The sequence below is a fragment of the Hemitrygon akajei genome, chromosome 22, assembly GCF_048418815.1.
Source record: "Hemitrygon akajei chromosome 22, sHemAka1.3, whole genome shotgun sequence".
NCBI lineage: Eukaryota > Metazoa > Chordata > Chondrichthyes > Myliobatiformes > Dasyatidae > Hemitrygon > Hemitrygon akajei.
This window is the reverse complement of record NC_133145.1, coordinates 25,658,465-25,684,908: the sequence shown is the minus strand read 5'-3', so window position 1 is coordinate 25,684,908 and position 26,444 is coordinate 25,658,465. Positions and strand designations below refer to the sequence as shown.

Here is a 26,444-nt window from a genome sequence, read left to right as displayed (position 1 = left end):
ATTCATTGGCTTTCAGTCCCCCACCCAAAGATACATTTAGTATGAAATTTACTAATACCCGCTAGTGTCATTCAGAAGGATACATCACTTTCCAAATTATGCTGTGAATTTGGCTTGGAATCCTTGAACACTAAGTAAAAAGCAGCAAGTAACGTGTATAGATCATTTAAAAATGCAGTTTAGAGTCATGTGAAAGAAAAGCATTGTCACTTAGCTGGTCTTTTATACTTAACACATTTCCACACAGTTATAATGTATTAAAAATCAATTACTAAAAGTATGCCTTGAGGAAAGTAAAACAAAATGAAAAAATTGAATTATGCAGCCTGACAGAAGAGTTGAGACTATGTAATTTGTAAGATATACAAGGTACAACTTGCTTAAGCAAGTTCTGATGGAATAAATCACCTTCCAAGTCATTGACATTTAAAACAGAAATCCAACATTGGGCTGGATTGATGTGGATATGACAGAGTCTAAATATTGCAGTTTTTATATTATTACAATTTATGCCACCTTTAGCCAAGTAAAAACATCATTAGCTTAATAAGGATTTTAAGACAGATGATGAAAACCTCAGCTGAAAGAACATTTTAAAAAAAAAGGAGTGGGGGTGGAGAAGAACAGGGTGGAAATGTACTTACTTATTTAGAGATACTGTAGAGATACAGCACGGAACAGGCCCTTATGTCCCAATGAGATACACTGCACAGCATACCACCTATCATGGGACAATTTATAATGACCAATTAACCTACTAACTGCTATGTCTTTGAGCTGTGAGGGGCAACCAGATCCCCTGGAACTTGGAAATAGCAGAGATAACCAAGAAGAGTACTGTTAAAATTAGAATTTAACTTTTCAAAAGGCCTGAGCTGGAGATGTATCAAAAGGTCAGAGGGCAATGTGGCAGAAAGATTTTTCAGGAGAAGTACATAGTTTACAAAAACTGGAGATGCAGGTAGATAAAGGGGTGAAGAAGACACATGGATGCTTGCTTACATTGCCCAAGGCTTTGAGTATATTTATAGTTGCACAAATTGTTGGTTAGGCTGCACTTGGAGTATTGTGGGTAGTTGCCATAGAAAATATAACTAACGGTGCAGAAAAGTTGCTGGAATTGAAGGGCTTAAGTTACAAAGAAAGATTTGACAATCTGAGACTATTTTCCCTGGAGCAGAGTTAGCTGTGGGGTGACCTTATAGAGTGTTAAAAAGGTATAAGAAGCATAGAATGAGTAGATAATCACAATGCTTTTCCTAGGGTCCGTTCATTCATTTAGTGTTGTGTTGTATGACGTGGCCAATCATGGTCTTTCCATGACCATGATTGTTCTTGGCAAATTTTTCTACAGAAGTGGTTTGCCATTGCCTTCTTCTAGGCAAAGTCTTTACAAGACAGGTGACCTCATCCATTATCAATACTCTTCAGAGATTGTCTGCCTGGTGTCAGTGATAGCACACCAGGACTTGGGATACGCACCAGCTGCTCATACGTCCATCCACCTCCTGCTCCCATGGTTAAGCAGGTGCTATACCTTGTCCAAGGGTGACTTGCAGGCTAGTGGATGGAAGGAACGCCTTACACCTCCTTTGGGAGAGATGCATCTCCAGCCATCTTTTTCCTAGGGTAGAGAAGTTTAAAACTGGAGAGCAGAGTGAAAGATGAGAGAGGCAAGATTTAAGAGTGATCTGGGAAGAGGGTTTTCCCACATAGGGGGTGATAGATATACGGAACAAGCTGCCAATGGAGGTGACAGAGGCAGGTACAATTGCAATATTCAGAAGACATTTGAACAGGTACATGGATAGGAAAGGTTTAGAAGGAACTAGACCAAAGACAGGAAAATGAGATCAGGATATGTAGATATCATGTTTGGCAACGACAACTTGAGCCAAAGGACGCATTTCCATATTATAATTCTATAATACACTGTTAATCAATATAATACCAGAGGATTCCATTTAATTGGGCCATCAGTTAATGGGGGCAGTCGCTTTTTTTTGGACAACTCTTCAAGAAAGAAAACTAATCAAGAAAATATCCAGGACTCATTTTGTTTATTTGCTACAATATGCCACTTAATTGGGGCAGAAGACATTCTGAACAGTTTCTAACATTGATCTGTTAGAGACTACACTGTGTTTAGAGTGAAAAGTTTTTAAATAGCGTCAGTTGTGTGTGTTTGTGTGCAAAAAAACTAATTGGTGTCACTTATAGTTGGCAAGAAATTAGCAGTAAGACAATTCAGAACTGTTTGAGGTTTCAAGCATTCAAGCTTAGAGATGCCAGAAATGGCCTTGAGTGAAAATGAAACAATTTCACTGGGAACAATAAAGAATTAAGGTATTGACTGTCATCTTGAATGTTACAAAGAAAATGAAAGATTTGGAAAATGCAATCATTGAGAGCATTATATGAAGGCAGCCATTATCTGCACCAAGGTGACTGTGCTGATTTTGTTCATTTACAGTCAATCAACAGAACACCCAGTATACACAGGATGAATAAACATTAGGAACCAATACATAGTTTTATTGTACCGTAGTAGTATTGGTAATGTTCTAATTTGTCCCGTATTTCATTTAAATACATAATTTGTTGCTCAGTCAAAGAGTAGTTTCTCTTTTTATGCTTTTCCATGAAACTTCAACTAATTGGGCCAAAATGTCTTGGTCCTGAAGTTTCACAATTAACTGGAATCTACTGTATCTTTCATACCGTCTCTAATGTCATGCAAGGAAGTACATCTAGATGGAGGGTGAAGAATTGGCCAGAGAATGACTTGTAGCAGGGTGGTTCTGCAGGAAATTCAACAGAACCATCAAGATTCTGCTTGGTGCAGAGAGTAAGGGAAGAAAGGCATCCTGCTATGGCACTGGTTATAGTTACTATATGATGAAATTTGTTCAAAGATTTGTTGATTAAATCTATGGAAAACTATGGCCCTATTGAAAAAAATAATTATTAACTTAAAACAAAGTCACATTTTATCCCTTCTGTCATAAAGTAGCAATGACAAATATCCTGACTGGCTTTTTTAAAGCTAGTGACCAAAAAAGGCTTTCACATTATAAAATATTTTTATGTACTGCCTCAAACATGATCAGGACATTGTGCACCAGTAGCATACTTTCTTAAATTAGATGTGGACTCATCATTTATTTGGCATAGTTCTTCATAAAAGACATTGGGCAGACATTATGATGTCAAATAGCATCCAACACTTACCTTGAAACAAATGCACAAAATTCTACTGCATAGACAAGGATCACACTAAAGAAAGCCTTAACAAGAAGGTTAAATCCAGGTATGCCATTGCATAGAGGGCACCTAATTTAACTTGGATAACTGCCAGGGAGTCCTCATCCCACCAAACCTGCTGCCAATGCTTCGCACTCTGAACTCCTCCTCAATTTCTCTGTGCCCGCTCCAGCTACTCTCCAGCCAGCCATCACCATCCTCAAAATCCTGCAATCCCAGTCACAGTAAATTTACTTAAGACCAGGTTGGATAGATTTTAGCATAGTAGAGGAATTAAGGGTTATGGGGAAAAGGCAGGTAGGTGGAGATGACCCCTTGGTCAAATCAGCCATGATCTTACTGAATGATGGAGAAGGCTCAACAGGCTAGATGACCTACTCCTGCTCCTATTTCTTATGTTCCATAATCATTCTCCATGATCCCACGCCACCATGCCTCCAACTTCTCTCCCTCCATGAGTTCTACTCACCACAATATCAGAAGCTCATGGACTAGAAAACTTCGACACATTTCCACTATATGTTGGGCCTCCTTCTCGACAAAACTTTTCTAGCTGGAGTCATTTAACAAAACTGACATAGATTCCACATTTTTTCCTCACCCCAAACTAATTAAGCTCTCTTTAAAAGTCCAGTGCCCCCCTGTAATAACTTCCACATTGCTAACAAATTAGAGATGTACAAAAATGAGGATGATCACTTCCACAGGAACCTCATCATCCAGTACATATGACGCTACCTTTTCGCTGTTAGTACAGTCACAATCATAAGGACAACACTACTTCAGGAAAGGTATGATGTGAGTCAAACGGGAACAGCCTTGTGCACTCTGCAGAAACTTGTTGACAGAGTCTGGAGAATTACTGACCTTATTCAAAATCAATTCTATTCAAAAAATCTATGAAAGTATTGTGTAGTCCATGTAGTGATACCTGCACTGTACAATGATATGATCGTTTAAAAATATTTTCCACTAAAGACAGTGTGCATTTGCTAAGCCACTGGATGGCTAACAGGTTCCATGACATTCAGTAGCACAACTTGCAATACAACAGTCACAGACCTGGTACTCCTACCGATGGGTCTGCTGAGTGTGGACACTCACCGGAACAGGGCTTTCAGATTCTCAGGTAGTTCTGTGCGTCCTGCATATCCAGGATTCATCGTGATAAAGATCCCAACAGACAGGGTCAGATTAATCTCTTCACCCATGAAGTTGAAGCGGGATTTTTTGTCTCGGATTGCATCTTGAATGGATTTCACCTGTGGGAACACCAACGTAGTAACATGACAAATTGCTCCACATTCTGAACTTCACCACAGAGAGAGAAAACATGATGGGGTCCTTTCTGTTCCTATCCGAGAGAGCAGCCTGTGCCTAATTTCAGTCTTGTACAGCGCCTGCAACACAACAGAAGCATCTCAGCACTGTGCCAGGTTATTACTCTAGATTTTTGCTTTGTTGTCAAAACTTAAATACACAGCTTTCTGGCCCTGAAGCAAGTCTTCCACTGACACTGATTTAGGGACTTAACGCTTGCCTACTTCAATGTGGAACGTGTTAACTGCCAAAGTCAGTACCAGTTAATTGCTCCTCATAGAAGAGAAGATTGGAAAGTGAAAAGTCAGAACATTTGAAAATGTCTGATCTTTATACCCCTATCACAAGCATAATTCAGGATCTAAGGATGGGAGTCGACCTCTCAAAATCGACCTACATCCCCATTGTCAGAGGTGGAAACAGGTAAGGTCGGCCATTGGGTCTCTGGTGAAGCTGGGTAGGCCAATCCCCTACACAGTGGACAGAATGGATGACAGAAACATTGAATCCCAACAGCGAGGTCATCGATGGCCTATGCTCCACTGGGGGCTAAGAGCCCAAGAAGAAGAAGCATGGGAGTCTGAGTACAATTCTTACAAGGGGGCAGACAGTTTATTTTCAAACCATACAGGGCAGTCAAGGACTGCAGATATTTCCATGCTCGTAGGTGGTCCATAGGTCCCATGCAGACGTTTCCCTTCTTAATGACTCCACAACAGGGACACATATTGGATGACAAAATGCACCCAAAATGTAAAAAAAAAACACTCGCATTTCCAAAATTGCTTGTATTGCCAAGCTTTGAGGATGGGTTGAACAGGAAATCAGTAATACTCCTTGTTCATACAGCAGCATTAAGCAGTTGTCATATCACACAGACAAATGTCCTGATGTGCCTCACTAAACCTTGGGACCAGGGACACACGTGTTAATAAACCAAGGACAAGAATGAAGAGAACAGACATGTGCACAATGAATTTGTAAAAGATCTCTAAACTTTAATATTAAAGTAGCATCTTTTCCTTGTATTTGGGCATCGCTAGCAGGGCAACACATTATCCATCCACTGCTGCTCCGAGTACTTATAATGATGTGATCAATGGGCTCTGATGATTTTGCAGGCAAGTAGAGCACACTGCCAGGCATCTTGATTCAAATACAAAAAGGTTTTGGGTTTACTTCTGTTTATAACTTCTGTACCAATAAAATACAAACTGAGAAAAGCTTCGACAACAGGTAGTAAAAACAGAAAATGCTGAAAATATTCACCAGAGGTTGATATTTGGCTCTTCACAGAGGCTGCCTGGTCTACCTAACGTCTCTGGCATTTTCTGTTTTACTTCAGATTTTTGTTGCTTTTCAGTTACTTAAATGTGTGTCTGCCAAGCGACAGTAGATGGCTCCCTCTGGTGACAGGTTTAAATACCTCAGCAGAATGAATGAGATAGAACACGGCTATATGCAAGAAATATCAGCAGCGCTACAACTGGAGAATTTTGATTATCTCTGTTTTTCAACTTACAGAAAATATACAGGTTTTGTTAATTGTTCACTCCACCCTTCACTACAACAAGAATAATAATACTTCAATTTCATTTAAAATATAAATTAACGAATGAGCCAGATCACATATCACAATAATTTGGCTAAGAAGACAACCTGTATAAATTCATGAAGGAGCTATTCTGTCCGACTATCTTTTTAGGCACTAAAACAAGTTGTTATGGTTTGGGATGCATTATTTGAAAGGGTGGTGGAAACAAACAAATGGCTGCAGCAACAGATCACTTGCAATACCAGAGGAAACAACAGACTAGGCCACTGTTACACCATCAAGAATGCTATTCCACGCCCTCACTTCAGGAAGTCTGATCACCCGGCTGTACCTCTAGACTGTAGACTGCAGCACCAGTAATGAGGAACAGGAAGGTATGGACAAGAGAAACACGGGAGCGATTATAGGACTGCTTTGAATCGGTGGACCGGACTGTATTCAGAGGTTCATCTTCGAATCTGGATGACTATGCTGAAGTTGTTACTGACTTCATTAAAACCTGTGTGGATGAGTATGTGCCTACAAAGTCTTACTATACATTCCCAAACCTAAAGCTGTGGATTAACTAGGAGGTACATCGTCTGCTGAAGGCTAGATCTATGGCATTTAAGTCTGGCAACCCAAGTCTGTATCAGAAAACCAAGTATGATTTGTGGAGGGCTATTTCAAGGGCGAAGAGACAATTTCAAACAAGGTTGGAAGTGACATTGGATGTACAACAACTCTGGTAGGGTTTGCAAGTCATTACTTCCTACAAAGCGAAACACAACAGCATGAATGGCAGTGATGCTTCACTACCAGATGAACTCAACGCCTTTTATGTCTGCTTTGAAAGGGAGAATATAACTACAGGTGTGAAGAAGACCTGCTGCACCTGATGACCCTATGATCTCTATCTCAGAGGTCAGTGTTAGGCTGTCTTTAAAGAGGGTGATCCCTCGCAAGGCGGAAGGTCCTGATGGAGTACCTGGTAAGTCTCTGAAAACCTGTGCCAACCAATTAGCGGGAATATTCAAGGACATTTTCAACTTCCCACTGCTATGGATGGAAGTTCCCATTTGCTTCAAAAAGGCAACAATTATACCAGTGCCGAAGAAGATTAATGTGGTCTGCCTTAATGACTATCGCCCAGCAGCACTCACATCAACAGTGATGAAATACTTCGAGAGATTGGTCATAATTATACTCAACTCCTGCCTCAGCAAGGGCCTAGACTATTTGCAAATTGCCTATCGCCACAATAGGTCAACGGCAGATGTAATCTCAATGGCTCTTCACATGATCTTTGACCACCTGGACAATATAAACACCCATGTCAGGATGCTGTTCATCGACTATAGCACAACATTTAATATCATCATTCCCACAATCCTGATCGAGAAGTTACAGAACCTGGGCCTCTGAACCTCCCCCTGCAATTGGATCCTTGACTTCCTAACCGGAAGACCACAATCTGTGTGGATTGGTAATAATATCCCCTCCTCCCTAATGATCAGCACTGGTGCACCTCAAGGGTGTGTGCTTAGCCCACTGCTCTACTCTCTCTCTATACCCATGAGTGTGTCACTAGGCATAACTCAGATACCATCTATAAACTTGGTGATGATACAACTATTGTTAGTAGAATCTCAGATGGAGGAGAGAGGAAGTACAGAAGTGAGATATGCCAACTAGTGGAGTGGTGTCGCAACAACAACCTTATAATTAACGTTAGTAAGACGAAAGAGCTGATTGTGGAAGAGAAAGACGAAGGAACCCACACCAATTCTCATAGAGGGATCAGAAGTGATGAGAGTGAGCAGCTTCAAGTTCCTAGGTGACAAGATCTCTGAGGACCTAACCTGGTCCCAACATATCAAGGCAGTTATAAAGAAGGCGAGACAGCGGCTATACTTCATTAGTAATTTGAAGAGATTTGGTATCTCAACAAATATACTCAAAAACTTCTATAGATGTACCATGGAGAGCACTCACTGTCTGGTATGGGGGGGGGGGGGGTCTCCTGCACAAGACTGAAAGAAGCTGCAGAGGGTTGTAAATTTAGTTGGCTCCATCTTAGCTACTTGCCTCCAAAGTACCCAGGACATCTTCAAAGAGCAATAACTCTGAAAGGCAGCATCCATTATTAAGGACCCCAAGTACCCAGGGCATGCCCTTTTCTCACTGTTACTATCAGACAGGAGGTACAGAAGCCTGAGGCACACACTCAGCGATTCAGGAACAGCTTCTTCCCCTCTGCCATCCAATTCGTAAAGGGACATTGAACCCTTGAACACTACCTCACTTAAATATTATTTCCGTTTTTTGGACAATTTTAATCTATTCAATACATGTATACTGTAAATTGATTTACTTATTTATTATTTTGTTCTTCTTCTATATTACACTGCTAAGTTGACAAATTTCACGACATATGCCAGTGATGATAAACCCGATTCTGATTCTGGTGCAACTACTGTTCTGAGTTGCATAGATTTCAATGCAAGAAGTATTATTGGAAAGGTAGATGAGCTCAGGGCATGGTTCATCACCTGAAATTATGATATTGTAGCCATTAGTGAGACTTGGTTGCAGGAGAGGCAGGACTGGCAGCTCAGTATTCTGGGGTTCCATTGCTTTAGAGTGAGAGGGGTTAAAGGGAGAGGGGTGGTGGTACTAATCAGGGAAAATGTCACTGCAGTGCTCAGTCAGGACAGATTAGTAAACTCATCTCGTGAGGCCTTATGGTGGAACTGAGGAATAAGAAAGGTATGTCCACAACAATGAGGGTATATTATAGACCACCCAATAGTCCACAGATTTAGAGGAACAAATTTGAAAAGAGATCACAGACGGTTGCAAGAATCATAAGGTTGTGATATTAGCTGACTTTAACTTTCCAGTGACTGGGACTCCCATACTATAAAAGGACTAGATGGGATAGAGTTTGCCAATGAAAGTTTCCTTAATCAGTTGATGTCTTAATAAGTGGATGTACAATGCCTGACACCTTGCACCTGGTGATCATAATGCCATTAGTTTCAAAGTAATTATGGAAAAGGACAGGTCCGGTCCTCGGGTTGAGATTCTAAATTGGAAAAAGGCCAACTTTGACAGTATCAGAAAAGATCTGGTTTGTGACAGCTGTTTTCTAGCAAGTGTGTACCCGGTAAGTGAGAAGCCTTCAAAAGTGGAATTTTGAGAGTACAAAGCCTGTATGTGCCTGTCAGAATAAAAGACAAGGGTAACAGGTTTAGGGAACAGATATTGAGGCCCTGGTTAACAAATAAAAAAGAGATGCATGGCAGGTATAAGCAGGTAGGAACAAATTAACTACTTGTAGAGTATAAAAAATGCATGAGAACACTTAAGAAAGGAACCAGGAGGGCCAAAAGAAGACAAGATGTTGCTCTCTCTAGCAGACAAGGTGGACGAGAATCCTAAGGAATTCTACAGATGTGTTAAGATCAAAAGGATTGCAAGCAGCAACATTGGTCCTCTGGAAGATTGCGATAGTAGTCTATGTGTGGAGCCAAAAGAGGTGAGGAAAATATCAAATGGATTTTTTTGTATCTGTATTTATTTAGGAGATGGACACAGCGTCTGCAGAAGTGAGACAAAGCAGCAGTGAGGTCATGGACCCTATACAGATTACTGAGGAGGAGATGTAATTTGTCTTGAGGCAAATTAGGGTGGACAAATCTCTAAGGCCTGACAAGGTGTTCCCCCAGATGCTGTGGGGGGCAAGTGCAGAAGTTGCAGGGGTACTAGCAGAGGTATTTTAAATCACCCTTCACGGCAAGTGAGACATCAGACAGTTAGAGGATAGGTAATGTTGTTCCACTATTTAAGAAAAGCTCTAAGAATAAACCAGGAAATTATAAGCCAGTGAGCCTGACATTGGCTCTGGGAAAATTATTGGAAGGTATTCTAAGGGATCAGATACATGAATATTTTGATAAGCAGGGATTGATTAGGGATAATCAACGTGGTTTTGTGCATGGTAGGTCATGTCCAACCACTCTTAAAGTTTTTCAAGGAAGTTACCAGTAAAGTTGATGAAGGCAAGCTAATGGATTCTGTCCACATCGACTTCAGTTTTGCATTCAACAAGGTCTCGCATGGGAGGTTGGTCAAGAAAATTCAGTCACATGGCATTCAAGACGAGGTACAGGTCCACTATCCCTTATCCAAAATCCTTGGGGCCAGTTGCATTTCAGAATTAAGATTTCAGAATTCCTCCTTGGTTCCGGGACCCCACCCGTGGATACCAAAAAACACATATGCTCAAGATCCTGATTTAACCTGTCTCAGTGCGGGTGTACTTTAGGATCCGGTGGAGCTCCAGACCTACGCACATCCTCCCATATACTTTAAATCATCTTCCTGTACTTATAATACCTAATACAATGTAAATGCTATGTAAATAGTTGTTATACTGTATTGTTTAGGAAATAATGACAAGAAAAATATTTTATTTCCATCAAAAACATAAAAATATACAGCTTCAGATGAACCGAATCAAACACATGGTAAGTGACTTATTGGAATAAAGGTAGAACATCACTGTCACTATAAAACTTCAGTAACTTGTCTTCCTGTTTCTTTAAATCATATACAGTGGTAGTTCCAATGACATATTCTTCAGTAAGATGCCATACAGACACCACGATCAAGCTTCTGCAATAACTCCACTTTCTGCGTTATTGATAATGATAGATGCTTCTTTCTCGTTTTCTCATTGTTACCCACAGGGGTATCTGCAGCTCTTTTTGAAATTTTCACAGTGAAATTAAACACAAAGTCAACAGTGAAAACAAAATACCAGCGAACAGCAAATGCACGTGTAACCACTACGAGCGCTGAGCCACAACTTACATCTGGCGACCTCTGCTAGTGCTGCCACATCACATCTGAGTGATGTCAGCTCCTAGCCATAAATACTTCAACTGTTGGAGATTTTTGGATTTCAGAATTTCGGATAAGAGATTGTGGACCTGCAGTAAATTGGATTAGACACTGGCTTTGCGGAAGAAGCCAGAAAGTGGTAGTAGATGGTTACCTCTCTAGGTGCAGGACTGTGACTAGTAGAGTGCTGCAGGGATCAGTGCTGGGTCCATTGTTGTTTGTCATCTATATCAACAATCCAGAAGATATTGTGGTTAACTGGATCAACAAATTTGCAGATTAAAAAAAAAACAAGCTTGGGGGTGTAGTGGACAGCGAGAAAGACCATCAAAGCTTGCAAAAGGATCTAGACCAGCTGGAAAAACTGACTGAAAAATGGCAGCTGGAATTTAATGCAGACAAGTGCGAAGTATTGCCTTTGGTAGGACCAACCAGGGCAGGTCTTACACAGTGAGCAGTAGGGCAGAGGAGTTTGGTAGAACAAAAAGATCTGAGAATCTAGGTCTATAATCCGTTGGAAGTGGCATCAGAGGTAGATAAGATCATAAAGTAAGTTTTTGGCACATTGGCCTTCATAGATGAAAAATAATTGAGTATAGCAGTAGTGAAGTTATGTGACATTGTCTCAGAGGTTTGGTAGGCCTAAATTGGAGTATCATGTGCAACTTTGGACACTTACCTACAGGAAAGATGCAAATAAGATTGAAAGAATATTTACAATGGGTTAAGGGTGCAAGTTGAATTGTTTGAGGGAAACAAGGAAAACCTCTTCACTCAGAGGGTGGTGACAGTGTGGATCGAGCTGCCAGTGCAATTTTTTTTTAAAGAGAAGTTTGGATAGGTACATGGATGGGAGGAGTATGGAGGGCTATGGTCCCGGTGCAGGTCAATGGGTCTACACAGTTTGAATGGTTTGGCACAGGCTAGATGGGCCAAAGGACCCATTTCTGAGCTGTAGTTTTCTATGACTCTAAACAAATTGAATGACTTTCAAACTGTAGTTGGGCAAATACCCAAAGAGAAATAATATGATGAATTATGGAAAAAGATTAGAGCGGCATTACTAATTAAGTATATGGTATATTTCCAAGAGCAATCACAGGCACAATAGAGGTTACAGTCCCTAGATATGTGATGAGAGAAATTTCTTCATTTGGGAGATGGTGAAACCTGTGTAATTCTCTACCACAGAAGTAATGAGGGCAAAGTCTCTGAAGGAAATAAACAGACACAAAAGACATCAAGGAATAAAAGTTGAGACAAAGGACCACCTATGATATGGATGAATGAGATCAAAGTCTCTTATTAAATTACCACTTCTACTTCTTAGGGGCAAAATATTTTTTAAAACATTCAGATTCTGTGACATTGATAAATGTCAATCTACCAGAGTTCACTTTTGTATTCATTTTATGCCTGCCGCATGCAGCTTTCAAAATGTGCACTTGAACTAGTGATGTAAGCCATTAATCTAGAGTACCTGAGCAGGGTACACTGATGGTAGAAACAGCTGGGTGAGGAGGGTGTGACAGAGAAGAGAATGAAAGTTCTTTTGAGATTATCTTAAATATATTCTCAAAGAAATAATTAAGGTAAAGTTTGAACTTGTCTGAATTATCTGCACTTATTTTAATTTATCTTTGTTAATTTCAATCACAATAAAGATGACAAGTTGATGCATCTCTAGTGCTATTTTAATATCAAAAAGTACATTAATTATCAATCATTATAAAAAGCAAACTTCAACTGAACAAAATGTAAAAATAAATGAATAAAAATATCAAGCCTGAAGGATATCAAAAATATCAATCTGAAATGTTGTATGAAATGGGACACTGAGGGTTAAATGTTGCTATCTATTCTAAGAAAACATACTCCTCATTTATCAGTTCATTCCTTATGGGCTCTCAGGTTTTTCAGAACGGTAGCAGTGACATTCTTTTCCCAGTTAAATATGACAAAATGATGCATTCCATAATTGAATGTTTGTGGGTTGGATTCAGAATTGGTTCTTAAAGTTACAGATAGGTGATTCAAGATTGTTTAATGTTACTTCTAGTGCACAAATGTAAAGAAGAGCACTCCGGAAACGATATAAACACAAACAAAAAACACAATAAGATACAGAGCATAATAATAATGAAACACAATCAATAAGATAGCTTATATACTTAGATTGACTGTATGCCCATAAAGTGACACAAGCTTGTCTGCACATAGGTGACTGACAAATGATAAAAGTAGTGATGGTTGGGGGTGTGGAGGGGTGGGTTTGTGGGTGGAGGTGTTGATCAGCCTTATTGCTTGGAGAAAGTAACTGTTTTTGAGCCAGGGTGGTCATGGCATGGATGCTAAGTACTGTCCTCGCCGATAGGAGTGGGACAAATGGTCCATGAGCAGAGTGGGCAGGATCCTTCATGATGTTACTGGCCTTTTTCTGGCAGCTTCCTGTATACATCCTTGAAGGTTGGTAGGCTGAGGCCGGTGATGCATTGGGCAATTTTGACAACCCACTGGAGAGCCTTCCTGTCTGCTGCAGTGCGTGTCCATCTTTTTCAAAGCATTTAAGATTGCTGATTCATATCAAAATATTCCTGTTGTTATCAGGTAGGCAATCTGGAATATTGATTATTATATTGATAATCTGAATCTGATACCATTATCTAGTGCATACTGTCTATTACTTGAGGAGATGCACATACTATATATTGCCAAATGCATCTAGCCTCTCCCACAGGATTTATCATAGTGAATCAAAAGTACTGTTCAAAATATAGGCACAGAATTACTATCAGCAAGACATGAGTAAATCTGTGGTGCACTCTTCTCAACTATAGCACCTCTTTTTCACTCTAACTTAATCCTTTCAAGCAACAGGAAGTATTTTGTTTCCCACATCTGCTTAATTGAAAAGTATCTCTCTTTCCCCTTCCCTATCCCTAATACAGGATCGATCCACTCTTCCTTTACCAAACTCTCAAAATAATTATCTTTCTTTTCTCTCAATTCCTGCTCAAAATGTTTTCTTTCCCTTCCCCCACCCCCATCCATTACATTCTCTAATCAATCATCCCAATAAGACATTGCCCCATCCACGGCAACAAAGAATTAATTAACTGAAGGAACACAGCGGGTTGAGTGATAGGGATTGTCAATGGTTTGAGTTGAAACCCTGCATCAGGACTGAGATCAGGGAGGGAAGCTTTCAGCAGGGCTGTTTGCTCCACTCAATCTTCCAGTGGACTGTCTGTTGCTCCAGATTTCAGCATTTCCCATCTCATATCTCCACCACTCAACCCCTCAACCCCTCCACCCAACAATAAACACAGAGCTGCCCATCTCTTTATTTTTTAATTCAGCCTCTGATCAATTCATCGGCATGTGATGACCAATGCAATAGCTGTTCCGAGAAACATTCTGATCAGCTCTAATTTAAATTAACATAATGGTATCATTGTATAAGAGTATTTACAGGGAGGGTGATTTCTTTAATCACTTTTTATACTCCAAATGCCCATCTTCAAATGTCTCATTCTGAATGCTTAAATGAATTAACACAATAGGTGTTACCTATTTAAGTATTCAGAATTCAGAAAAAAGCTGTCAGTTATTTATATTATGATCCTCAATGCTTTAATCCAATTTGCAATGTGACAAATTGCAAACACCTTCCCCACCCCCCGCAATCAATCGATATGAAAAAAGATCCCTGGAATTTGAGGTCGTGCAGGAGTAAATCACCATGCTGGTAGTTAACTGTATTACATTCACCATACAACATAACAAAGCATTCACTTAACACAGCCAAAGACCACTGCAGCCCTCATTTCCTTCATGGTGTTGAGTTTGACTTTGATCAAAGAGAGCTTTGTTTTCTCTATGAGCAGCTCCCCTGGAATTTGTTACTATACAGTAATTTATACTATAATAAAGCTGCTGCCAATGTAAATCAGAAGCTCTTAATGCACAGTCAGCAGTACAGCTGGATATGGCTTTGATTTATTAGACAGCACTCAATTCGGTGTCAAATAAAGGGTCGAAGATATCAATCCTGAACATCACCAGTGACAATAAATTTACATTTCAGTCACTCTCTCAACTGCAACAGAACTGGTGCTGCAAATTAGTTACGCTACAAAGCACTATCAGCACCAATCTTGCAGGTACTACCGTGCATCTCGAATATCATGATGTGCATTGTATTAACGATCTTCCATTTTAGTTTGTTAGCAACCAGAACTCTTCATTCATACTCGAATATTTTGGAGTACCCAAAATAATTGGGATTATTTGATGAATTTGCTTTGATTTTCTGTTTGTCCAACTATGTGTTTCCTGATCACCAATTTTGAACTGTCTGAATGATGTTTCACCTTCTTTCCAGGGGTTCCATATGATCTATAGCTCCTTTGGAGAGTACAGGTTTCCCTTGCTATCCGAAGGTAGAGTGTTCCTATGAAACCATTTGTAAGCCGAAATGTCGTAAAGCGAAGAAGCAATTACCGTTAATTTATATGGGAAAAATTTTTGAGCATTCCCATACCCAAAAAATAACCTACCGGATCATACCAAATAACACATAAAACCTAAAATAACACTGACATATAGTAAAAGCAGGAATATGATAAGATAAATATACAGCCTATATAAAGTAGAAATATTGTATGTATGGTGTAGTTTCACTTATCAAAATTGGGAAGTCAGCGAGCCAAAATCGATTTGGAGGAAAAAAATCGGCACATACACGTATGTGCATGTACACACCTATGCACGTTCATGCATACGGATGTACACGCATGCGCACACAAATGCCCACACAAGGCTTCACGGTCATGGTAGTCTTTCTCAGGGTAAACACACATATAAAGCAGCCGTCATTTTCTAGTAAAAGCAAAAATCCTCTTTGGTTAGCGAAAACAGGTACTAATGTAGGTCTTTCATAACAGCGAGCTGTCGTAAAGTGAACGTTCGAAAAAGGGGGGCCTCCTGTAGTACTATTCATGCGTTACTCAGCATTCCACCCTTACAAACCATTGCCTTTCAACTAATGTTTATATCCAGTATCAGATTTATTATCACTGACATGCTGTATGTCATGAAATTAGTTCTTTTGTGGCAGCAATATAATGCAAAATTACTATACAGTGAGTCAATAAATAAATAAATAGCAACAAAGGAGTATAGTATTCATGGAACTTTCAGAAATCTGATAGCGGAAAGGAAGAAACTGTCTTAAAACTTTGAATGTGGGTCTTCAAGCCCTTCGACTTCTAGTTATAGTAATGAGATTAGGTCATGTCTTGGATGGTGAGGATCCTTAAGGATATACGCCACCTTCATGACACACTGACTTTTGAGATGTCCTCAACGGTGGGGTTATTTGAGCTCATGAAGGAGCTGGCAACCACCTCTTGTGATCTTGTGCATTGAAGGTGGTGATGCACACAGTCAGAATGCACTCCATGGAACATCTGTAGAAATTTGCAGGAGTCTTCAGGGATATGCTAAATCTCTTCAAACTTTTAATGAAGTAAATTACTAGCATACGTTCTTCATGATTGCCTCAATATGTTGGGCCCAGGATACTTCCTCTGATGCCCAGAAATTTGGAGCAGCCCTTCCTTTCCACCACTGACTACTCAACGAGGACTGGTGTGTGTTCTACTGACTTCCTCTTCCTGAAGTTCACAATCATCTGCTGAAGCTGCGTAAGTTCCACCACATGAAGAAATAAAAAAAAATTCAGCTTTATTTTCAAAAAAGGGGTCCGCACGTTGGTGCTGATAAAATGTTGCAGGTGGTCTTTATATAGCTCACACAAGATGGCGTTCTTCTTGTCGAACTTTTATTTTTCGCCATCTCTCCACAGTCCTTTTCTGCTCCTTCCACAGTTCGTTCTTTGTTACTTTGAATTTTTTCCTCTTTCTGAGGTCGCGCTGCTGATGAGTGGAAGGGTGTTATTGCGACACCAGTTGATCTATCTCACTCCTGTATGCCTCTGAGATTCTGCCAACAACAGTGATATCACTGGCAAATTTACAATTGCCGTTTGAGTGGTGCCTAGCCACACAGTCATGAGTGCAGAGAGAGTGTTGAACATCACTGTGGTGCCCCCACAGTGTGAGTCCAATTACTCATACTTCAGTGGATTAGTAATGTGGCTGGTTGGATTCTTAGCGGATGGCCTGCTTAGAACATGTGAGGAGGAGCAGATGGTGACAGTGACAGCAGTGGTGACTGTGCATCAGAAGGCACAGCTTCCTCCGAGCCCTGCTGAGCAGAACACAGGTGCTATCACTCAGGAGCCATCAATAAGAAGGAGAATCTCTGACCTCACAAAATGCAAAACACGGAAAATTGTCTGGATTGAATCACCACATTTACAGAGATTCTGGAAAAACTCACATAAAAGATTAGAGAGATGAGATCAAGGCTCTTTCCACGAATGGAGGGGTCAGCACTGTGGACTGTCACATGGTTCAAACATACTTTCAACTCCATGCTTCAGATTACAGGTGCAAACTTATCCTCACACAGAACCTGGCCTTACAAGGTTGTATGTACCTGCAGCAAAACTTTTTTCAGCAAAGTAGATTCTATGGTTCCACTTTGGGATTAGTAGTCATATAATTCACTTTGGATGGTGGATGGTTAACATTGACTTGATGGGCTGAAGGGCCTGTTTCTGTGTGTATGTGTCTCTATGAAAGAGCACATTCTATGACAGATCCCCTGAAATGATGCTTTGCTTTCTTCGTTTAACCTCAACTCAGCCCAGCTCCTGAGCAACAGCCCTACCACTATTCATCTCCCAATGAATCTACTATCACACAGCACATGTGAAACCATCTTTGATGTGGTCCTTGGGCCAAAACCCCAAGGATATCAGACAAAATCATACCAACAGTCAAAACAAGAGACCCGAGCAGCCAGCTGCATCATCTACTGAAGCAGGATAAGTTGCACCACGTGGAGAAGTTATAAAAGAAATTTGCAGGGTAATCACATAAAATGCTGGAGGAACTCAGCAGGTCAGGTAGCAACTATGGAAGGAAATTAACAGTCAACGTTTCAGGCTGAAGCCCTTCAGCATCTTTCCCCAGTCCTGATGAAATGTCATGGCCGGAAATGTCAGCTGTTTATTCCCTTCCATAGATGCTGCCGGGTGTGCTGAGTTCCTCTAGCATTTTGTGTGTGTTGCCTTAGATTTCCTGCATCTGCAGATATTCTCCTTTTGTTACGAAATATTCAGCATGATTTTCAAACGAGGGCCCACACATTGGTGCTGATAAAATGCTGCAGTGGGTGTTTCTGTAGCTCACACAGATGCTACTCTTCTCATCTACATTTTATTTCTTTCCACATTTCATTCTTCATTCCTTTGATTTTTAATATAACCATATAACAATTACAGCACGGAAACAGGCCATCTCGGCCCTTCTAGTCCGTGCCAATGCTTACACTCACCTAGTCCCACAGCTCGTAACCCTCCATTCCTTTCCTGTCCATATACCTATCCAAATTTTACTTTAAATGACAATACCGAACCTGCCTCTACCACTTCTGCTGGAAGCTCATTCCACACAGCTACCACTCTCTGAGTAAAGAAATTCCCCCTCGTGTTACCCTTAAACTTTTGCCCCCTAACTCTCAAATCATGTCCTCTTGTTGAATCTCCCCTACTCTCAATGGAAAAAGCCTATCCACGTCAACTCGATCTATCCCCCTCATTATTTTAAATACCTCTATCAAGTCCCCCCCTCGACCTTCTACGCTCCAAAGAATAAAGACCTAACTTGTTCAGCCTTTCCCCGTAACTTAGGTGCTGAAACCCAGGTAACATTCTAGTAAATCTTCTCTGTACTATCTCTATTTTGTTGATATCTTTCCTATAATTCAGTGACTAGAACTGTACACAATACTCCAAATTCAGCCTTAACAATGCCTTGTACAATTTTAACATTACATCCCAACTCCTATACTCAATGCTCTGATTTATAAAAGCCAGCATACCCAAAGCTTTCTTCACCACCCTATCCACATGAGATTCCACCTTCAGGGAACTATGCACCATTATTCCTAGATCACCTCTGTTAATGGCCTACCATTTACCATGTATGTCTTATTTGGATTATTCCTACCAAAATGTAGCACCTCACACTTATCAGCATTAAACTCCATCTGCCATCATTCAGCCCACTCTTCTGACTGGCCTAAATCTCTCTGCAAGCTTTGAAAACCTACTTCATTATCCACAACGCCACCTACCTTAGTATCATCTGCATACTTACTAATCCAATTTACCACCCCATCATCCAGATCATTAATGTATATGACAAACAACACTGGACCCAGTACAGATCCCTGAGGCACACCACTAGTCACCAGCCTCCAACCTGACAAACAGTTGTCCACCACTACTCTCTGGCATTTCCCATCTAGCCACTGTTGAATCCATTTTACTACTTTAATATTAATACCTAACGATTGAACCTTCCTAACTAACCTTCCATGCGGAACCTTGTCAAAGGTCTTACTGAAGTCCATATAGACAGCATCCACTGCTTTAACCTCATCAACTTTCCTCGTAACCTCTTCAAAAAATTCAAAAAGATTTGTCAAACATGACCTTTCACGCACAAATCCATGCTGACTATTCTTAATCAGACCCTGTCTATCTAGATAATTATATATACCGTCTCTAAGAATACTTTCCTTTAATATACCCACCAGGGACATCAAACTGACAGGCCTGTAATTGCTAGGTTTACTCTTAGAATGCTTTTTAAACAATGGAACCACATGAGCAATATGCCAATCCTCCGGCACCATCCCCGTTTCTAATGACATTTCTGTTATTTCTACACCAACTTCCCTCAAGGTCCTTATATCCTGTCAGGACCTGGAGATTTATCCATTTTTATATTCCTTAAAAGCGCCAGTACTTCCTCCTCTTTAATTGTCATAGTTTCCATAACTTCCCTACTTGTTTCCCTTACCTTACACAATTCAATATCCTTCTCCTCAGTGAATACCGAAGAAAAGAAATTGTTCAAAATCTCCCCCATCTCTTTCGGCTCCACACATAGCTGTCCACTCTGATTCTCTAAGGGACCAATTTTATCCCTCACTATCCTTTTGCTATTAACATAACTGTAGAAACCCTTTGGATTTATTTTCGCCTTACTTGCCAAAGCAACCTTGTATCTTCTTTTAGCTTTTCTAATTTATTTCTTAAGATTCATTTTACATTCTTTATATTCCTTGAGCACCTCATTCACTCCATGCTGCCTATGTTTATTGTAGATCTCCCTCTTTTTCCAAACCAAGTTTCCAATATCCCTTGAAAACCATGGCGCTCTCAAACTTTTAACCTTTCCTTTCAACCTAACAGGAATATAAAGATTCTGTACCCTCAAAATTTCACCTTTAAATGACCTCCATTTCTCTATTACATCCTCCCCATAAAACAAATTGTCCCAATCCACTCCTCCTAATTCCTTCCACATCTCCTCAAAGTTAGCCTTTCTCCAGTCAAAAATCTCAACCCTGGGTCCAGTCCTATCCTTCTCCATAATTATATTGAAACCAATGGTATTGTGATCACTAGACCCGAAGTGCTCCCCAACACATACCTCCATCACCTGACCTATCTCATTCCCTAACAGGAGATCCAACACTGTCCCTTCTCTTGTTGGTACCTCTATGTATTGCTGCAAAAAACTATCCTGCACACATTTTTCAAACTCCAAACCATCCAGCCCTTTTACAGAATGGGCTTCCCAGTCTATGTATGGAAAATTAAAATCTCCCACAATCACAACCTTGTGCTTACTACAAATATCTGCTACCTCCTTACAAATTTGCTCTTCCAATTCTCGCTCCCCATTAGGTAGTCTATAATACACCCCTATAAGTGTTACTACACCTTTCCCATTCCTCAATTCCACCCAAATAATCTCCCTAGATGAGCCCTCTAATCTATCCTGCCAAAGCACCGCTGTAATATTTTCTCAGACAAGCAATGTAACACCTCCTCCTCTTGCCCCTCCGATTCTATCACACCTGAGGCAACAAAATCCAGGAATATTTAGTTGCCAGTCACACCCCTCCTGCAACCACGTTTCACTAATAGCTACAACATCATATTTCCAGGTATCAATCCATGCTCTAAGCTCATCCACCTTTCTTACAATGCTCCTAGCATTAAAATAGATGCATTTAAGAAACTCTCCACCTCTTCCTCTCTGTTTATCCCTAACGATGGAATCAACTTTATTATCTTTTCTTCCTTCTCCCCTACATCTTTGGTCTGAGCGCTCCCCTTCTCTATCATGTGCCTATCCTCCCTCTCACACTGTCTACTAGCTTTCTCTATTTGTGAACTAACCTCCTCTCCCCTAGTCTCTTTAAATTGATTCCCACCCACCAACCATTCCAGTTTAAAGTCTCCTCAGTAGCCTTAGCAAATCTCCTCGCCAGGATATTGGTCCCCCTAGGATTCAAGTGTAACCTGTCCTTTTTGTACAGGTCACACCTGCCCCAAAAGAGGTCCCAATGATCCAGAAACTTGAATCCCTGCCCCCTGCTTCAATCCCTCAGCCATGCATTTATCCTCCACCTCATTCCACTCTTACTCTCACTGTCGCATGGCACAGGCAGTAATCCCGATATTACTACCTTTGTGGTCCTTCTTCTCAACTGCCTTCCTAACTCCCTATATTCTCCTTTCAGGACCTCGTCCCTTTTCCTACCTATGTTATTGGTACCTATACGTACCACGACCTGTGGCTCCTCACCCTCCCACTTCAGGATATCTTGGACACGATCAGAAATGTCCCAAACCCTGGCACCAAGGAGACAAGCTACCATCCAGGTCTCCTGATCGCGTCCACAGAATCGCCTATCTGACCCTCTAACTATCGAGTCCCCTATTACTACTGCCTTCCTGTTCCTTTCCCTACCCTTCTGATCTACAGGGCTGGACTCTGTGCCGGAGGCATGGCCACTGTTGCTTCCCCCAGGTAGGCTGTCCCCCCCAACAGTACTCAAACAGGAGTACTTATTGTCAAGGAGTACAGCCACTGGGGTACTCTCTAGTACCTTACTCTTCCCCTTCCCCCTCTTAACTGTGACCCACCTGTCTGACTCCCGTGGTCCCAGTGTGACCACCTGCCTGTAACTCCTCTCTATCAACTCCTCACTCTCCCTGACCAGACGAAGGTCATCGAGCTTCAGCTCCAGTTCCCTAACACAGTCCCTTAGAAGCTGCAGCTCAGCGCACCTGGCACAGATGTGGACTTCCGGGAGACTAGGAGACTCCAGGACCTCCCACATCCGACACCGAGAACAACAAGCTGCCCTCACACTCATACTTCCCCTTTCCTCAAATAACAGGAAAAACTGAAACCTAAACCTATCTTGCCTTGCCCGTTTCCGCCTAAGCCCATTGAGCCCAAGCCCTTAAGCCTACACTCTGTTCCTGGCTCACTCCACTGCCCGCAAACGACGCTGCCCGCTATACAAGGCTGGGTCCTTTTTAAATCTTCCCTGATTCACTGCCCACCGTCACACGCCTGCGCAGTCCCGCCTCTCTTAACTCCGATGAGGATAAGAAAAATTCAAGATGTCTCCCGCCGCACTCCCATTCTGATCCTCCGACTTCCTTCTCCAAACGAAAACCGATTCAGGATTTCTGCCCTTTTTAAATCTTCCCCCCTTCACTGCCCGCCATCACACGCCTGTGCAGTCCTGCCTCTCTTAACTCCGATGAGGATAAGAAAAATTCAAGATGTCTCCCGCCGCTCTCCCGTTCTGATCATCCAACTTCCTTCTCCAAACGAAAATTTTTTTTTTCCCCCTTTCTCTTGGCAGCTAAGCTGCCTCATGACCTGATGGATGAAGAACATGAAAACACAAATTGATGGGCACCATAGTTGTTGGGTGGGGAATGGGAAAATTGTGAAGTTATGAATGGTTGGTTTGAGCCAGGAGCTCTTGTTGAGAAGAAGAGGAATAATGATTGGGCTTGTGCAACTTTAATACAACTTGCATGGTTGAGAACATTGTGGCATCTTGAGCAGCAATGACAACAGGCAGACTTCAAGAGGCTTTTAATCCATCTTCCTCCAACTCCCTCTCCATTTCATTTGAGCTCCTTCCCTCTTCCTTCTCCATTTCCAAACCTTGCTCTTGTACAGCCGTGTACAAAGTAATCAGCTAAAACGACCAGCCTAGGAATTTCTCCATGTTGCCCATCTGTTATGAAAATGGCAGATTGCATCACTCTTACGATGCTTATAAAATTCATATAAAAAGCTGGAATTTCAATTACAAGGTTCACAGAACAGCACTGCTGGCTTTATCCTGTGTAATACAGGACTGAAACTGATGTTGCTGGCTCAGTGTGGTGTTCTTTATTGACGTGTGGCAGGATCTTGCAATGCTCTGCAATTAGTTGGTGCAATCTCTGCGGACAATTCTTAAAGCAACAGGCCTCACTGTAAGCAATCGTCCACCAGCTACCGGGAATGAATAGATGATGAAATTAAAGAGTGGATGGGTGGGAAAGTGTTCACCACAGGCAACAGAGAGACTTGACTAAGCTGGTATAAAACAATGCCCACTGGAGGATACTTTCTTTAGAGACCTCCGGGCCTGTAGCCAAAAACTTCGGACATGAGGATCTAAAAGGGATCTCAGTTAAAATATGTCTGCAGACTCTTGAGTGACTGAATTCTGATGAAGCTTTCAATGCAGACAAATTCTTGCCCCTGCTCCTACAGGCTTCAGGAGAAGATGAAGTCTGGGTGACCACATTAATGCAACAGAGAGCAGAAAATAGTGAGATATGAGAGAAATCAGAAGCAGCAAAGTTCAGTATGTTCACAAGTCTAGAAAGCTGAGAGTAGTGGAGTAGTAGGTCGTAGGAGCCTAGAGATCTTAACAAGGACAAAATATAGTCTGAATATTGACTATTCAGTTTCAAGAAATTTCAGGATGAACAGGGTTTGTAAAAGATGATCATTTTATCTATAAATAACAATGGTCATTTTCAGACCAATTAAGTTGAAAATCTCAAAAAAAGATGAATTTTGTGTGTTGCAGTAAACTAGCTATGATTTGAAGGAACAAAATTCTCACCAATAAATGAGGAATCAGCATATAGGAGGAAGATTGAAAATCTGGCTGAGTGGTGCCACAACAACCACCTTTCACTCAATATTAACAAGACCAAGGAGGTGATTACTGACTTCAGGAAGAGGAAACTGGAGATCTATGAGCCAGTCCTTATCAGGGTATCAGAGATGGAGAGGGTCAATAACTTTAAATTTGTCAGTGTTATTATTTCACAGAATCTGTCCTGAGACCAGTATATAAGTGAAATTATAATGAAGGCACGGCAGCGCCTCGACCTTAGAAGTTTGTGAAGATTCATTATGACATCTAAAACTTTGACAAACTTCTATAGATGTGTGGTGGAGAGTATATTGACTGGTTGCATCATAGCCTAGCATGGAAACACCAACGCTCTTGAATGGAAGATCCTACAAAGGGTAGTGGACATGACATAGTCCATCATGGATAAAGTCCTCACCACAATTGAGCACATCTACATGGAGCATAGTCATAGCGAAGCAGCATCTGTCAGAGGATCCCCACCATGCTCTCTTCTCGCTGCTGCCTTCAGGAAGGTAGTACAGGAGCCTCAGGTCCTACATCACCAGGTTCAGGAACAATTATTACTCCTCAACCATCACGCACTTGAATCAGAGGAGACAATTTAAATTCATCTTCACTTACCCCATCACTGAACTATCCCCACACCCATAGACTAAAGGGCTCCTCATCTTAATGTCTCAATACTTTATTGTTTATTTTTTGTTATTTTGGATTTTTTTTGTATTTGCAGTTTGCTGTCTTTTGCACATTGGTTACTTGCCCATCCGGTTGGGTGTGGTCTTTCCTGAATTCTATTGTGTTCCTTGGATTTACTGCTTATGCCCACAATATATACTTTGATAATAAATTTACTTTGAACTTTGAAGGAAGCAAATTTCCCCTTGAGCATGAAGGCATCTCGAAATGTGCTCTCCCCTGGGATAACCTCATTTTTAACTGCACAGCACTATTTTCCTTAGAGTAGTGGAAATATATTTCTGTGGGTGCCCCCTGAAGGAGCATCTAGGGGCACTGCAACTGTGTTTTCAGCATTCTACTGCTTTGTTTAACCACCTTTTAAGCTGGCAGTAAGTGCATAATTGAAAACAAGAGAAGCTTATTATGGCCAAAGAGCCATAGAGTAATACAGCACAGAAAAGGCCTAGTGCATCATGGATAAAGCCATCACCAGAATTGAGAACATCCACGTGGAGCATAGGCACAAGAAAGTCTCTCCTCTTCAAGATGGATGGGATTCCGTTGAAGATCCTGACCTGCAGTTTGACTCAAGACTTTGGTTCTTTGCAGTGGTTGAAGCCACTCCTGGGGGTTCACGTCCGGCCGCTTTTCGATATCCGAAGAATGCAGCCTTTAGGGTTCCATGGTCCTGTGGACGGGCTGATTCTAAGCCGGTGCCACTGACTGAAGCATCGCAGGAGAGAATGGAACATCAGGAACTGTGGATCAGATGTCAGAGGCTCTGTACATGGAAACTTGAGCTCCCTCTCTCTCACATTGGAGGGTGAGAGATTGTTGTCAATTCTCCAGGCAGAGCACTCAGGGGGAAAAGAAAGCAGCACAACAAACTTCTAACACCATAAATCAGCAAATTGTTTTGTTAGGTCTCTCCTCTCACTGTGAAAAGGGACACCTCTTTTTCCCTTTATTAGTGAGAGCGAGAGACTGTGGCATGTTGAGTTGTCAGGTGAATGATTAGTTTTTGTTGTAATATAGATCATGGTCTTTATTGAGAGCCTTGCTATTGCATGTTTGGTAAGTGGAGGGTGCTGATGATTTTTTGCTTAAATAAGTGGGGGAGGGGGAAGGTCATTGCTTTGCTGACGCCTGTGAATGGGGGGGGTGGGGAGTGGAGATATAGCATTTTAATTGTCACTCATTCCTTGGGGCACTCTTCTGTTTTCATGGATATCGGCAAAGAACAAGAATTTCAGGATGTATATTGCATACATTTCTCTGATATTAAATGGAACTATTGATCTATTGAACAGGCCCTTCAGCCCAAATGCTCTATGCCGACCACAGCATCCTCCCTGCTAGTCCAAGATGCCCATATTCATCCCATAACACTCCAAGCCCTTCGCCTCCATGTACCTATTAAATGTTGCAATTGTACCCACCTTACCACTTTCTCAGGTAGCTCATTCCAGGTACTCGCCAACTTCTTTGTAAAGGAGTTACCTCTCAGGTCTCTAAAATCTCTCCCCTCTTATCTGTGCCCTTTAATTTTGGCTTCTCA

General features: G+C 41.3%; 1 protein-coding gene across 1 annotated transcript in view; it reads right to left on the bottom strand.

Annotated features, from left to right (window-relative positions):
* dnah9 (dynein, axonemal, heavy chain 9) overlaps positions 1-26,444 on the bottom strand; it is a 550,870-nt gene that overhangs the window by 383,159 nt on the left and 141,267 nt on the right. Inside the window, exon 29 of the mRNA XM_073025877.1 lies at positions 4,369-4,526. Coding sequence (XP_072881978.1) covers positions 4,369-4,526 — 158 coding nt within the window. The remainder of the gene's footprint in view (positions 1-4,368; positions 4,527-26,444) is intronic.